The sequence below is a fragment of the Denticeps clupeoides genome, chromosome 13 (genome assembly GCF_900700375.1).
Source record: "Denticeps clupeoides chromosome 13, fDenClu1.1, whole genome shotgun sequence".
Taxonomy (NCBI): Eukaryota; Metazoa; Chordata; class Actinopteri; order Clupeiformes; family Denticipitidae; genus Denticeps; species Denticeps clupeoides.
In genome coordinates this window covers 21,690,440-21,707,567 of record NC_041719.1, presented here as the reverse complement: position 1 = coordinate 21,707,567, position 17,128 = coordinate 21,690,440, and the positions used below count along the sequence as shown (strand labels likewise).

Sequence of the window (17,128 nt, the reverse complement as noted above, 5' to 3'; positions counted from 1 at the left end):
TGGGTAGCGCAAGCATGTACGGTGTGGAACTCACAGGTATCAGCGCCATAAATTAATATAAGCAGAAATATTCCATGAGAAGTGTCCAATGTTGAATGTATTTATTCAGTTACATTCAATACGAGTTATAAGCAGTTAAAACAACTGAACACAAATAAATTGGTTTTACTTAAATGAATTGATGTACCGCGTCTGTTAATCGGACTCACTTTAAAGCAACACGATAGAAGGCTCGCATTTCACCCCCGTGGTCCACGCATCAAGGACGGAATTGAATCACCTGCGTCTTCACGTCATATGTGGACTGACCAACATGGAGGACAAAACATGCAGCCTGTCAGCAGCCCCACAGCCAGGTTGATACCAGAAGAACCGGCACGGTGCGACAGTGTCGCCGACCTGAGGCCACCAGTCTGGCGAAACAGGCCGGGGGACATTTTTCATGGAAGGAGTAGATTTAAGCTCAACCTGCGGCACGCCGGGCTGCTGTCAATCGCGCTGGGGACCGGAGGTGACAGGTGAGAGTCTCTGTCAGGAATCTACAGGAATATGAATTATTCAATTTATTACTAAATAATATGATGCTGTTTAGAAACCCGTCCTGGCTGCCGGGTAATGATTATTAAATAATGATTTACAGTCATTATTATATAACATATTAGATAATATTAAAATGTCAGTTTTGGGTAATGGGTTATGGCACCTGCTGGAACAGTTGATGGGACAAAGGCACTCTGTTGTCCATAGTCTTCGTGGTTTGTTGTGGGTGCCTTTTTTTCCATCCTTGCTTTCTGTGGACTCTGCAGGGGTGAAAATGGCAGATGTTTTCTCCTACCAGAGCTCAGAGGTGGACTGGTGTGAGGACAACTACCGGCACTCGGAGAACGTGGTAGAGTACTTCAACACTGTAAGAGCAAGTCTCCTGGTCTCTCTGTCTGTTTCTCAGATCTCATTTAGTGTATGCCCATGTGTTTTATGAAAACTCTATGGAAAATACCAAACCATAAAAGCACAATCCAGTCAGTTGAATAAAGACAATGAGACACATTTCCACGCTCAAATACTTGGACAACATTTTAATTTTACATGTGTTTGTTGAACATTAATTTTTTCAATGGCGCCATGACAAGAATCCTGGAACGAATCAGTATTTCACACATTGCTTCAGTCTTTTATGTTCAGTCTTTCTTTTATTTTCTCCCCTCAGATGAGCAGCACTGTCTTTTTTCTGATAGCACCCATCATGCTCTACCTGTTACATCCATATGCCAGGGAGAGGAACCTAGCTGTCCACCTGGTCTGGCTAATGATGGTTTTTGTGGGTAAGATTTTTCTTCCTGATTGACAATGACACCTCAAAGCAGTATAATGGTCTCTCACCATTACACTATATAGATCAGATTTTACTCTTGCTTTTACTTTTACTCTTTATGTCTTGAATGATTGTTTCCATGGTATTCATAATACATCACCTTCAGTTCATCCTTAAACACCCAACCCAAACACATTTGTCTTCTCTTGGGCTGAATTTGCTGGTGCAAACTGAATAAACTGTTAGATTTCATTTTCACTTAAACCTTCACCTGTAGGCCACATTTTGGCCCCTGAGCCAGACTCTGGACATGCCCATCATGTTTGAAATATAGTGTTTTTTATGCAATGCAATAAACATTTTTAAGAATAAATATATCTTACAGTGAAGTGACACTTTTGACTTCCTCCAGGACTTTTTTCCATGTACTTCCACATGACACTGAGCTTTGTTGGTCAGATGCTGGATGAACTGTCCATCCTGTGGGTTCTGGCCATCAGCTACTCTCTGTGGTTTCCACGCAAACACTTCCCTTTCTTTGTAAAGGACAGGTATTGAAAACATCAGCACACACTCACACACACACACACACACACACACTCCTGAGTCATGCTATCTCCTTCTCTATGAACCAAATGCAGAGGCTGCAGGGATCTCATTTCGCAGCAATGGACACTTGAAACAGTAACCTGGTATTGGTAGAGGCCGCAGATATTCACAGATGGTACCTATCGAGCATGCAGTGCGGGCATTTACTTTCTCACCAGGCCCTGAATATTTAATATTTAAAAAACTTCAATTGCTGGTGGAATCCTTTACATAATTACTAAATCATTTTATGTCATATATAGTGCAGTAGCCATGGGATAGTCTTTGGATACATGATCATTGATTAATTTGCATTTTTCAGATATAAATTAATGATCAAACCTTAATTGTCCTTTATTGAGTTGCAGAGGCTCATTGGCATTCAGTGAACATGCAAATAGGTTTCATGTGGAAGTATGCTGTACTGTTCTTTTTTTTTTATCTGTACATCCAAGATGTCAGACTACAACAGTATTATTTACTATGAGCCAACAAAGGATTCACTATCTTGAAAAAATACATGGGGCAACGTGCACGAGGAGAGGACGCTGGGTCTGCATTAATGCTGCTGCCGCCGTGGTCAGACCATCTCCTGTTGGGCACGCATCCCAGCTGCATAGCTGCAAGTCCATGCAGCTTTCTGACTAGCAGCAACGCAGCTAAAAACAATCCGTCTTTCCACGCCGCTGCTGATACCACTTTACTGAGTTACTCTGCCGACATGCTGAGGAATCTCAGCAGTTTCTTCTTTCCACCATGTAACACAGTGATTAAACACCTTGGACTTCTCCGAAGTTCCTGAAGAAAGTTCCTTTACTCACAGACAAATGCCACCAATCCCGGCTCTGTGGTCAGCCTGGGCTGTCACTCTTCACACATGTCATCAGAGCCACATTTCCTACTCGATAAGTAGTTTGGGAGTTTCTCTGGCAACACCTCTCTGGGAGCCAGATGGAAAATGTGGAGTGGATAAATGTTGCGTCATCCAGCAGTAAAATTGAACTGTTGAATGCTGTTGAATGTTGAATCTATCACTAACAAATCTGCCCTCATATATGACCACATTCTGGATGAATGCCTGGATTTTATGTGCATAACAGAGACCTGGCACCAACCAGAATGCCTTTTCTCTCTGGATAAGAGTTATCCCCCGGGATATAGCTACCTCCAGAAAGCCTTCAGTACAGGTAGTGGTGGAGGCCTGGCAGTCATCTACCACAGCGATCTGGAGTTACCACTACCTGAACACTCTCCATTTGAATGCCTTGTATTAACATTTCCCCTTTGCTGTTGCTCCTCATTTACAGACCATCAAAACCAAACTCACTTTTTACCAAGATGTCTAATCTCCTCACAACCTTTTGCACATCCTCAGCTGATGCAGCCTCATAGACCATCAAGTCTGGCCTCACTGTTCACAGACAAGCCTACCGGGAGCACCAACAGACAAGTTTCAAAGTCTCTTAAAGATCTAAGGTCAAGGTTTTAATCCAATGTCATCAGAAATAGCCAGGGACATTCCAACCATCTCTTTTCTACCATTAACCATCTTCTCAAACCACAATTCCTCCCCTAACTATAGCAGAACAGTGCCAACTCTTCATGGATTACTTCCAAGATCGCACACGTTTGTTCCATCATCTCTAGTCCACCCAAACAAACAGTTTTCCCAACATGTGCCATCTCCCAAACCCTAAACTGCTTTTCTTTGGTTTCATCATAAGAGGTGCAGAACACAATTAAGAAGATGAAACCCTTCAACATGTGCCTTAGACTCCCTGCCAACTTCCTTGGTAAAAAAAAACCACATCACTGTCTTAATCCCTGATCACCTCTGTTATAAATTACTCTATCCAATCTTAAAGAAAGCCATACCATCCACCTTCAAAACCACCTACAACTTAAAAATTTCAGTCTGATTTCTGGTTCGCTCACACCACATGTGAGTCGCAAATGATCTCCTGATGCCATCTGATGCTTCTGTGCTGCTGCCCCATGCCTGTGGAATTCCCTCTTCCACAACTCCCTCATGGTTCCATAACCCACTAACTTTTCAGAAAAACATCTTAAGACATTTCTTTTTTGTAAAGCCTTTGGTCTCTCCCCTACAGATATTTAATTGATCTCTATTTTAATGTTTTTTAAACATGTAGTCCTCTGAGATCTTGTGACAAAAAGGCAATATAAATACAATTTATTCTTATTATTTATTATTATTAAATGCCCAGTTTCTACAACAAATTTCTGAATGAATCAATGTTAGCAATGCAGTGCAGAGGTAATCAGCTCAAGTTTTATGGATGAGTTGGCTCATGGATGAGTATCATGGTCAGCAAACCATTTGATAGCTATTTTGGCACTGTGGTAGGTGCCGCAACTTGTCAGCAGATTAAGTGTTCTAAAATGTCCTGGGTCCCATTTATTAACGAGTTTCAATCCCCAAACCTAAGCCAGACTCAAATTTGTATCTAGTTCAAGAGTAGTTTAAATGCTTTGAAGTCTGCATCAGCTTGATGTTCAGATTGTGACAGTTGTAGCCTCCTTCCTGAAGATGACACCAGCCTAAGTTCACTTCATAGGAAGAGTTTTAATCAACTTGATTGTGGTTGGTTCTGGTTGTTTCCCAGAAGTTATTATCCAGGCATTGGAAAAAATGCACAGAAAAAAGGGGAACATAAAGAAAATGGTAGGAAGCCGCAGCCAATACTGTGCAAATAAGGTAGTAATACATTGTGGCGAGTGTGCCTAGCTGATCCTGTTTGGTCAGGGATGTTGTGTCTTGCCATTGCCCACGGCCTCCTCTGCAACAATCCATAAAAGGATGATGAGGACACCCTTCTCCCAGATGCACAGCCCTCTTGACAATGTTAAAAAATGTGGGTCTTATTAATGTGGCTGAAGGAGGAGGTGGTCTTTTAATGTGGCTGAAGGAGGAGGTGGTGGTCTTATTAATGTTGCTGAAGGAGGACGTGGTGGTCTTATTAATGTGGCTGAAGGAGGAGGGGGTCTTATTAATGTGGGTGAAAGAAGGAAGTGGTCTTATTAATGTGGCTGAAGGAGGAGGTGGTGGTCTTATTAATGTGGCTGAAGGAGGAAGTGGTCTTATTAATGTGGCTGATGGAGTAGGCGATCTTAATGAACCTGCAGGCAGTCTCTATAATGTGGCAGATTGAGCAGGCATCCTAAGAAGTGACTGCTTTAAGATTGTGTTGAATTACAGTGTTAGCAATGATGCAGTAGCAGTATCCCTTGAGGGGCCCCTTTGTTGGCAATGATTCTGTAGTAGTACCCCTTGTAGGACCCCCTTTTTAAAAATGCTACAATTAGCATTCAATGCATTCCTATAGAGATTTGACTCTGTTTGAGTGTTAATAGTTAAGCCAAGCCCACTCCGATTACTTATAAAATTAATAGCACACCTCACACAATAGAGTACTAATTTTTGAAATGTAGTTTGCCGGTGTGTGTGCTTCGGTACGATCCACATTAAGTGCCAAAAAAGTAATAAATAAATAAACGTCCCTACCCATTGACATTTAGTTTTTTCAAAATTTCCGGTCTTGGCAAGATCTACAAGACAGCATTCTTTATTTGACTAACCGTCTGGCCACAAAGTCCAAAAAACAATGTTGAACGAAAAGCCCCATGAACTGACATGAAAGTCGGGTGTGTGACCTCTCCGTTGTTTCCATCGCAGTGTGTTTCTGTGCGCAGTGTGGCAGCCTTGAATGCTTTTTTCCTGGTTTTCTGGGGGGGGTTAGGTTTTCTCGACTGATGTTGGTGGCACCAACACATCCAATTTGTCAGATTGTGAAAGTCTAGATAGCTTCAACGGCTACTTCAGTGAGTGAAAATGTTACCAGCACAATAGTAAATGGTCTGTAATACTGACAGGCCCAATATAAATGTTTATTGCCCATTTAATTTATGTCTATGTATGCATTGGTGATTTTAGAAAGAAACGTTATAGTCAATCCTGGTGGACAAAGGAGGCCAGTGAAGTGAGTGAAGGGTGTGAATTATGTTCTCATGTTTGCGCAAACATGCAAAGAAGTCATTCAGTTCATATGGGAGGGAGACATCGCTGATGGTGATTTGTGGATTGGGTGTGTAGTTTGTAATTGCATGTATGCCCTGCCAGATGTGGCAAGTGTCTCTGGTGCTGTTGAAATGTTCATTGATCTTATGTGCATGGTCTTTCTTAGCTCTCCAAATGGCATGAGACAGGTTGGTTTTGGCCATCCTGAGGGCAGTTCTCCTCTCCTTTTCCTCGCATTTATATCCTTGTACATAACTCCATCTGTGTTCATTCATAGTTTTAAGGTGGAGTTTGAAGTTGAGGCTTTGAGGTTGAAGTTTGTTGTCATATGTACAAAGTACAGCATACAGAGCACAATGAATATACTTACTTGAAAACCCCTTCCATGCAGACAGAACATAGGACATGATACACAGAAGACATGGAAGACAAAGTGGTGCAGCAGCAATAAATTCACAGAAGGCTACGTTGCATAACGTGAATGTGCATAATGTTACGTAAGCTACATATTGTAAAGTGTAAAATCAATTTATTGTTCATAAAGAGAGAACCACAGTTACAGTGTGTTGAATAGCCTGATGGTACTGGGGTAGAAACGGTTCCTGAATCGTGATGTCCATGTGTGAATTGTCTTGAGTCTCTTGCCTGATGGCAAGAAAGTAAAACGTGACAGTGCAGGGTGGATGGGGTCCTTCAGGATGCTCTTAGTTTTCCTGAGACAGCATGCTGTAAATGTCCGTTATTGCTGGGAGTGGTGTGCCTGTGGTCCTCTGAGCTGTTTTCACCACCGCAAGACTTCCTGTGAGGATGGACTCCACAGCGCCCCAGCCTTCTTAATAGATGTATTAATAGATGTATTAAAGTGAAGTGATTGTCACTTGTGTTACACAGTAGCACAGCACATGGTGCACACAGTGAAATTTGTCCTCTGCATTTAACCCATCACCCTGAGTGAGCAGTGGGCAGCCATGACAGGTGCCCGGAGAGCAGTGTGTGGGGACGGTGCTTTGCTCAGTGACACCTCAGTGGCACCTTGGCAGATCGGGATTCGAACCAGCAACCTTCTGATTACGGGGCCGCTTCCTTAACCACTAGGCCACCACTGCCCCAGTGGTGGCCTTCTTTAAGCATTTGAGGAAGTGAAGTTGTTGGTGGGCTTTTGGTGACCACTGCTGTGTCTTCTGAGGTTGGCACTGAGGGTGACCCCAAGGAGCCTGAAGCTGCTGACCCTCTCCACAGCACCTCCTCTGATGTAGAGTGAGCTGCATCCTGCCTCCTAAAATCCAAAACCATCTCCTTGGTTTTGCTGACAATGAGAGAGAGGTTATTCTCCTGACACCACTCTGATGAAAATGACAGCTACAGGCAGAGGATGGAAAACCAGCTCCAGCAGATCAATGTCAGCAGAGTCTAGAGAGGCCTTAGAACCATCTCAGGCCACAAACAAAAGAACTCTCTGCCAGTGGAGGATATGAGGTTGGCAAATTAGTTGAATCTGCCACTGACTGCCCCACCCCAAACCCTCTCTGATGCTGTCCTTAACATCTGCAGACACCCCCACCCCCACCTCTATTCACACCTCCTCTACACCCCCCACCTGCACCTCTCTTTGCCCAGCATTCTTCTCGCCAATGTACGGTCACTGGTGAACAAAATGGATGAGATTCGACTCCGAATCAACCACAGCAAGAAACTCTGGAACTGCAATGTCATGATTTTCACTGAAACATGGCTAAACAACGGAATACCGGACAATGCTATTGCTCTAGCTGAGCACCACATTCTCCGGGCAGACAGAACGGCGGATGACTCCGGTAAGACCAGAGGTGGGGGATTGTGCATCTATGTCAACAAAGCCTGGTGCACGAACTCTACTATCATTGGGAGACACTGCTCAGCTAACCTAGAGTTTCTCATGGTTAAGTGCAGACCGTTCTATCTGCCGCGGGAGTTCACATCCACCATTATAACTGCCACTTACATTCCTCCTGATGCTGATGCCAAGCTTGCTATGAACGAACTTCATGCGGCCATCAGTAAACAACAGACTGATCACCCAGAGGCTGCATACATTGTGGCGGGCGATTTTAATCATTCCAATTTGAAGACGGTATTTCCTAAATTTCATAAAAACATTCTCTGTCACACCAGAGGAAACAAAACTCTGGATCAAGTTTATACAAACATGGCTGAAGCCTATGCTGTGACCCCCCTCCCCCACTTCGGACAATCAGATCACCTTTCCTTGTTTCTCACCCCCAAGTACTCCCCCCTCATCAACCGTGTGAAGCCATCAGTGAGGACCATCAAAGTGTGGCCAGCGGGGGCTGACATCACACTCCAGGACAGGTTCCAACACACAGACTGGAGTATGTTTGCTTCACAGGCCACCTGTGGCTCTCACACGGACATCGACATCTACACCTCCTCTGTTCTGAACTACATTAACACCACCATAGACACGGTTACTACTCAGAAACAGATCACCACATACCCTAATCAGAAGCCTTGGATGAACAAGGAGGTGCGTCTCCTGCTGAAGGCACGCAACAATGCCTTCAGATCGGGTGATGCACAGGCCTACGGCATTTCCAGGGCGAACCTGAAGAGGGGCATCAAAAAGGCCAAGCACTGCTACAAACTAAAGCTAGAGGAATACTTCTCCAATGCTGATCCTCGACGCTTGTGGCAGGGCATTCAGGCCATTACAGACTATAAACCCAGCAACTCAGCCCCCACAACCACAGATGTCCTCTTTCTGAATGAGCTCAACGACTTTTATGCTCGCTTTGAAAGAGACAACAAGCAACCTGCTGTCAAGATCCCCTCATCTACCGACCACTCGCCCATCATACTCACCTCCTCAGATGTTTGCACTGCACTGAGTCGGATAAACGCGCGCAGGGCTGCTGGACCAGACGGCATCCCGGGGCGCGTACTTAGAGCATGTGCAGAGCAGCTCGCTGGCGTATTCACGGACATTTTTAACATGTCTCTCGCCCAAGCAGCTGTTCCAACATGCCTCAAATCCACCTCCATTGTACCAGTGCCGAAACATTCTAGTCCAACATGCCTGAATGACTACCGCCCTGTAGCACTCACACCCATAATCATGAAGTGCTTCGAGCGGTTAGTCCTGGCACATCTGAGGGACTTCCTCCCACCAACTCTGGACCCACACCAGTTTGCGTACCGTAGCAATAGGAGCACAGAGGATGCAGTCTCCATAGCGCTGCACTCTGTACTCACACACCTGGACAAGCAAAACACATATGCACGGATGCTGTTTGTTGATTTCAGCTCAGCATTTAACACTGTCATCCCCTCTAAGCTAATCTCTAAACTTAGAGCCCTGGACATCAACACCTCACTTTGCAACTGGATTATGGACTTTCTGACCAGCAGACCACAGCATGTAAGGTCAGGCCACATCCGCTCCACTACTGTCACGCTCAACACTGGTGTACCACAGGGCTGTGTGCTGAGCCCCTTCCTCTACTCCCTCTTCACCCATGACTGCCGACCTATGTATGGATCAAACTCCGTTATTAAGTTTGCAGATGACACCACGGTGATAGGTCTCATCGACAACAACGATGAGACTGCCTACAGGGAGGAGGTCCAGCATCTGGCCACTTGGTGCACAGAAAATAACCTTCTTTTAAACACCACCAAGACCAAGGAGCTCATTGTGGACTTCAGGAGGGAGAGAAGAGGCTCGCATGATCCCATCCACATCAATGGGATGACTGTGCAGCCTGTTACATCCTTCAAGTTCCTGGGGACCCACATCTCAGAGGACCTGTCCTGGAGCATTAACACCTCCAGCCTGGTCAAGAAGGCTCACCAGCGCCTCTTCTTCTTGAGAACATTAAAAAAGAACCAGCTACCCAATACCATCCTGTTGAACTTTTACCGCTCTACAATAGAGAGCATCCTTACCAGCTGTCTCACAGTGTGGTATGGAAGCTGCACTGTTGCTGAGCGTAAGGCGATGCAGCGGGTGGTGAAAACTGCCCAGCGCATCACAGGGACTCCACTTCCATCCATTGAGGAAATCCAGAGGAAGCACTGTCTGCGTCGAGCTCACAGTATTCTTAAGGACTCCTCCCACCCGGCCCACGAACTGTTCTCTCTCCTGCCTTCAGGCAGACGGTTCAGGCTACCACGGACAAGAACCAGCAGACTTAGGAACAGCTTTTTTCCCAGAGCTGTTTCCTTGCTGAACTCCTCTGCCCCCCCCATTCACTCTTGATAATCACTGCACTGCACATATCACTTTGTACTGCACATATCACTTTGTACTGCACATATCACCTTATGTATAGCACATATCACTTTATGTATATATATATAACTTAACTTATTTGAACTGTATCCTGCACTTGCTGCTTATTGCACTTCTGGTTAGACCTAAACTACATTTCGTTGCCCTGTACTTGTACATGTGTAATGACAATAAAGTTGAATCTAATCTAATCTAATCTATTCACACCTCCTTTGCACTTCACACCACTTACACCGCTCACTTCTCCTACCCCCAACCACGGCATCCAGCACCCATCCAGCACACGGCTCCAGCCTGTTGCTCTCATCTATGCAGATTAGGAGAGAACTGAGGAGGATGAAAGCCAGGAAGGCAGCGGGTCCAGATAGAATCAGCTCAAGGCTTGTCAGGTCCTGCATAGATCAGCTGTGTGGGGTGTCCCACAGCTCTGGAAAACCTCTTGTGTGGTACCAGTGCCAAAGACTCCACATCCCAAAGATCTTAACAGCTACAGGCTGGTGGCTCTGACATCCCCCCTGATGAAGACCCTGGAGCGGCTGATCCTGGCGCAGCTTCAGCCTATGGTGAGCTCATCACTGGACCCAGTTCAGTTTGCTTACCAGCCTGGCACTGGATGAGTGGATGATGCCATCATCCACCTCCTACATCGTTCTCTCTCTTACCCAGAGAACACTAGGAGCAATGTGAGAATCATGTTCTTTGATTTCTCCAGTGCTTTCAACACCATCCTACCCACAATCCTGAGGGACAAGCTGGGATACACAGGAGTGGACCATCATCTCACCACATGGATCCTGGACTACCTCACTAAACAACCACAGTATGTTAGAACCCAGGGCTGTGTGGGTTCTAACATTCCCGCAGGGAACGGTTCTGGTGCCGTTCATCTTCACAATCTACTCTGCAGACTTCTACAACTCTACCAACTGCTTCCTGCAGATGTTCTCTGATGACTTTGCAATATTCGGCCTCATCACTGATTGGGATGACATGGAGTCCAGAACTGACACGGGACTTTGTGGAATGGTGCCAGCAGAACTACCTCCAGATCAACCCTGGAAAAAACAAAGAGCTGGTGGTAGACTTTCGCAGGCACAAACATCCTCCATTGCAACCACTGAACATCCAGGGTATGGACATTGAGGCAGTGGAGAGCTACAAATACCTTGGGGTTCATCTGAACAATAAACTGGACTGGACCTATAACACAAATCCTCTCTACAAAAAAGGGCAGAGCAGGCTGTACCTGCTGCGGAGATTCAGGTCTTTTGGAGTACAGGGGCCACTCCTAAAGACTTTTTATGACTAGCTTCAGCCATCTTTTATGGTGTGGTCTGCTGGGGCAGCAGCATCTCTGCTGGGGACAGGAAGAGACTGAACAGGCTGATTAGAGGGCCAGCTCTGTTCTAGGATGCCCTCTGGACCCAGTGGAGGTGGTGAGTGACAGGAGAATGGTGGATAAGCTGTGATCCCTGTTGGACAACATCTCCCACCCCATGCAGGAAACTCTGACAGCACCGAGCAGCTCCTTCAGTGGCAGGCTACTGCACCCACGATGTGGGAAGGTCTTTTCTTCCAACTGCTTTCAGACTCTATAACAAAGACCTCACAGTTGACCTCACACACTGTGAAACAAACAAACACACATTTCAAATACATCACAGTAATTACCAACTGTACAGGACTAATAAAGGTAGATCTTATCTTGTCTTATTCCATGTAATTTGTTGGATTCCGCAATTCCGTCCACATTTTCCATATCACGGAAATCATAGGGCCCAACATACTTCTTGTGTTGCACCAACTGAAACGACTGAAAGGGAACGTCAGGCTATGCATACAACCACAGTTCCCTGAGGAAGAGGACCAAGGTATAATCAGAAGATTGCAGATTTTGAATCCCGCATGGTAAGAGGGTGAAGAGTGCATGCGAGGGGTGTGTAGGGTCCTTCACAATGCTGGTGGCTTTCCTAATACAGTGTGAGAGGGGCAGTGGTGGCCTAGTGGATAAGAAAGCTGCCCCATAATCAGAATGTTGCTGGTTCAAATCCCGAGCCTAGTGGCCAAGGTGCCACTGATCAAAGCACCGTCCCCACACACTGCTCCCCGGGCACCTGTCATGGCCCACTGCACCCCAAGGGTGATGGGTTAAAAGCACATTTTGTTGTGTACCATTTTGTTGTGTGCACCATGTGTTGTGCTGCAGTGTTTCACAATGACAATCACTTCACTTTCAGAGACTCTGATTATCTTCTTAGCTATCTTCACTATATGCAATCCAAACAGTAATACAACTGGTCAGAGTCTCTCTATAGGTGAGGATTGGTGGCGAGATGGGCTTTCCTCAGCCTTTGCAAGAAGTAAAGCATATGGTATGGTTTTATTGGGGTGCAAAGCCCTTCCTCCTCTTACCCCATCTCATGTCTCCTGCCATTGAAGGTGTCTTCAGGTGGGCATGCAGGGGTGTGGTTTACGTGCAAAATGAGCAGTGTTCATTGGCCACCTTTGTTCCCTCACTGTACTGCATAACGTGAACACAAGTACCCTCCATGCTCCCTTATACTCCCTCCCCTCAACTTGAATCCAAGACGAGCTTGAGACTGGAGCAGGTAACCCTTGTTCGGACCTGTCCCTGTGTTCTCCTCACTGTTCTCAGGGTTTATTAAAAATTGTACTAGCACATCCAGGCTACTGGTTAAAAAAGAGAATCATATCTTGCTTTCCCTGCAAGAGGGTGTTTATGTGCCAGTTGTTGGCGGGATGAACCCCCTTGATGTCCACATGGTGAGCTGGCGCATATGTGCAGTTCAAACATGGGTTTTGGCAACAGTAGGGATGCATCTCAGGGCATGGCTTTAGGATGCCCATATAAACATGACCGCTGTGGTGTATACTAACGGGCATGGCGGAACATGTTCTGTCCATCTGCATGGTCTTGTGCACAGATTAATTCTATGTGTGTAATTTTCTGCGAGCGACAGATGAATCTGGCCTGATAAATCCTGGGGCAGATCCTCCTCTCCAGGGAGAATCTCCTGTACAGGGAGTGGATGCACTGTAGGGGTTAGACGCACTGGCACATCCGTGGCCAATCCTGCTGCTGTACACATTCCCATTCCTGAGCAACCAACTGTTTCTTTCTTGGTCTCCTCTTTACAGACGTACACATATATCATCTCAGTGCTTATCATGCTGGTTGATGTATATCCTGTACATATTTGTGCTGCTGCTAGTGGGGCTACACCACACACATTTATTAGATTTTTAGAGCCGCCTCTACTCGCATGAACTGTACTTAGTGTCGGAGATGTTAATATAGTCTGGCTCCATGTTCATCCAGACAGAGGTGCTTTGGAAAGCATGCAATATGAGAGAAATTTAGCAAATGTTGGAAAGAGAATGTTAGGTTAAGTATACCCGGTTCTCTGATAGCATGAGTGAGGTATCTCACAGCTCATGCTAGAGAAGGCCATTCCACTGGGCTGCAATGGCTGATTTAGGGAAGACAGGGCTCCCTGAGTCCAGCTACGATTGTTCCATCTGTGATGACGTAGTGTCATTGGTCCTTCCATAGTCGTGCCTCTGGCGTATGCCATAGTGAGATTCTGGGGCACGTCGAGCCTAACATTTTATCTGTTCAGGTCATTGTGTCAAATGGGGTGCACAGACATTATGCTATCTGGATTCACAGACATAAACATAGATAAAAAAGCCGTTATAATTGTTTCTTAAAGCCAGAGACTAATGTTTTCATTAGGACATTTTTAAAAGGGAGAAGGCTGTATGGATTACTGACAGCTCTCACATATACCCTTTTATTTAAAGAGTTCTCTAAATATCCTTGTAATGTCACATTCAGCTTGCATAGTCCCCATGAGCAGAGTCAGACTTTTTCTTCTCTTTTCTTCCTCTATCCTGTTCTATCTTGCTTGCACAGGACATATTTCTCCTGGATGGTAATGGTCATCACCACGCTGACCACACTATCATCATTTGTCAAACCCGCTGCTAATGCCTATGTGCTCAACTGCTTTGCACTCCACATATTTTACTCGCTGTTCAGGGAGTTAAAGAGGTATGTTACATATGTCACAAGTGTTTCTGTGTTTACTCTTTTAGTTTTTTTGTTTCATAGGTCCCAGTTTATCTATTTAATTTTCCCTTTTCTCACTTGCTCTCCTTTCCTCTCTACTCAGTTGCAGCAATGAGAGAGTTTTGCGTTTAGCGCAACTTACCAGTGGCCTGTGGATTCTTGCCATTTCCTGTTGGATCGGTGACAGATTTGGTTGTAGTTTCTGGCAGAGGATCGACTTCTGCTACCTTCATGGTATCTGGTAAGGACAGTCAAAGTCTAGCCTTCAGTGGCTGCAGATTTTTCTTGAGTGTGAAGTTGTTCATAGTTTTGATGCCTTCAATGAGAATCTACCAATGAAAATGGTCATGAAAATAAAGAAAACGCATTAAATGAGAAGGTGTGTCCACACTTTTTTTGGCATGTACTGTATGTATGAATCTGTATGAGGTCCAATAAAAATGAGGTCTTTGCTTTCTCAAGGCACATCCTGATCGTCATGGCAACAGCATACGGAAGCACCCTTATTGCCTACCTTGATGCCAGTTTTGAGATCCCATATTCCCTCCCGGACCTCCAATATTGGCCCAAAGACTGTGCTCTGGGTCTACCATACATCGTCTTAAAAGGCACTACCAAAACACAGAAGACATGTTAGGATGCACACTACACTGTAGAATAATAGGAGGTTTGTGCTTGAATCAGTGACTTTGCGAAGACTTGGTTTTATCTGTTCAGTACATTGGGGTGTCATTTGAACTTTAAAAAATCTTGTTAATGAATTAAACATAGACACTGAATGTTTTTAAAGTATAGGGATGAGTGTGGGCGTGTGCATGTGTGTGTATGTGTATGTATGTTTTACATTTTAAATATTTTTTTATTTAATTGGTCTGGATGAATATTATTACTTTTGCATCAATAAAAGACAAACCCAAGAATGAACCTTGTCTCAAAAGACCAGTATCAGATCATATTTGGAAAGTGTTCACTCCAATTGTTCCCTCATTCTCAACATTGATTGATGGAAATGGAAAAACAGTCTGGTTCATAGAGCCAGTCTATGAAAGAACAGCAACAGAAATGGGAGGAGAACCTCCTTGAAAAAAAAATAGAGTATTGTTGCTATTGCTAGAGACCTAACTGTTGTTCTGTTTCAGAGAGTGGTGAGTTGGTTGATTGCTTGGATATCATCAAGAATGTCATTTTGACCCTTTGTCACATGAAATTCATCAGCAGTTTTTTTGTCCTTTGAGCCAGCAGAATTCTTTTGACCGCTCTCAGTTAAATTTGTAAAAAGAAATCTGTAAAATAAATAATAGTAATACATGTACAATTGATGTTCTTTGTGATGTATAATGAAGCAGAGGACCCCTCTGCAGAGGTGAAAAGTTTGTAAGTTTACCCTTATGAAGAAATTACATTTACTCACATTACTGTAATTTAGTGTTTTTTGTGAGTAATTTCTAATTTCGTCATAAGGGGAATAGTTACCTCCATTCCAAATGCTTAATGATTGGATGTCCTATCATGTGAGAAGCCAAAGAACCAGTGGGTTAAGTACATTTTTTCCCTGTTTTTCTGCTTGGTCCTTTGTCTTGTCTACTGTTTCATGTCTCTCAGTCCAATGAAACCATGGATTTGATCAACTGGTCTCACAATGCGATTGACACCATCTTTTTAAAGAGAAATCCAGATAAGGGGTAACCTGAGTGTCCTTCTGGGAATGTATGCAGCGGGGTACGTCATGGAGCTTGGAGGCGGAGAAGCAAAGGTGGCAGTCTTAATCCTGTGAGCATATGTCGATCAGGACCGAGTTAGGTTTCTCAGAGGACTGGCAAATAGAAGCGTCGGGAGTGTAAGTAGGTTTGGAAACATCCATTTGAGATACCAGAGAGAGAATCAAAAATCAGTGCTGTTGAGAACAGGCAAGGGGTCTAGAGTCAAAATTGGGGTCAAAAAGTATGCAAGCATCAATGAGGAAAAAACTGCCAAAGAGCGGGTAGGGTTCAGTATACCTGTCTGGTTTTTATGTCTCCTGGTGACCCCATCTCTTTCCACTTGTGGGTGGCCTTCCCCTCGGTCATCTTAGTTCCCCCTGGTGGCCTGTCACAGACGTGACAGTTCTGTTATTTGCATTTGTACCACATTGTCCTGTATTTCCCACACTGATATGCCACATGTGGTCCGTTTGCACCCGGTCATCATATTCAGCTGGAATTACACAGTGGTGCTCCAGTCTACTTTCCAATGCATGCCAAAAGATGCCAAGTCACTTGCACTTTCAAACAATAACCATAGATTCACATAATAACAAAATACATCACGCAAAATGTGCCGCAAGTATATGAAGTGTCAATAAAAACACATTTGCCATTACACATTATATTACTTTTTATTCAGAAACCTTAATTTATGAAAATAAATAAAACAGATAGTGGGCATCTTTTTCCCTTCAAATGTTTTCAGGGGTTTGAGTAGGGGGATCCTTTTTAAACTATGCATTATTAATAGCTATATTAACATACATTTCCAAGGTGGTCAGAAATAGCATTATTAGCTAGTAGTAATAGCATTATTTTTGTACAGATCAGCTGCAATGTAAAGTGGGCCAAAAGCATTCATGACTGCAGGCAAAACAAGCAATTGCTGAAAGGGAATCATGAGAACAGCCGATTATGCATTACAACTGCATTTATCTCTACCAATCAACATATTATCAATCAATCAATCTTTATTTATTTATATGGTGCTTTGTACAGTGTACATTGTCACAAGATGCCTAACAAATAGAACAGTGCTCAAAGTCCCAGGTGAGTCAGAGGCAAC

General features: G+C 44.4%; 1 protein-coding gene across 1 annotated transcript; it reads left to right on the top strand.

Moving 5' to 3' along the window:
• The first annotated feature begins 485 nt into the window (after nucleotides 1-485).
• Nucleotides 486-14,982, top strand: acer1 (alkaline ceramidase 1). Its single transcript, XM_029001470.1, has 7 exons — nucleotides 486-518; nucleotides 807-907; nucleotides 1,208-1,322; nucleotides 1,725-1,863; nucleotides 14,165-14,302; nucleotides 14,424-14,561; nucleotides 14,783-14,982. The coding sequence occupies exons 2-7, from the start codon at nucleotides 815-817 to the stop codon at nucleotides 14,955-14,957; spliced, it is 798 nt and encodes a 265-aa protein (XP_028857303.1). The 5' UTR covers nucleotides 486-518; nucleotides 807-814; the 3' UTR covers nucleotides 14,958-14,982.
• The last annotated feature ends 2,146 nt before the right edge of the window (nucleotides 14,983-17,128 follow it).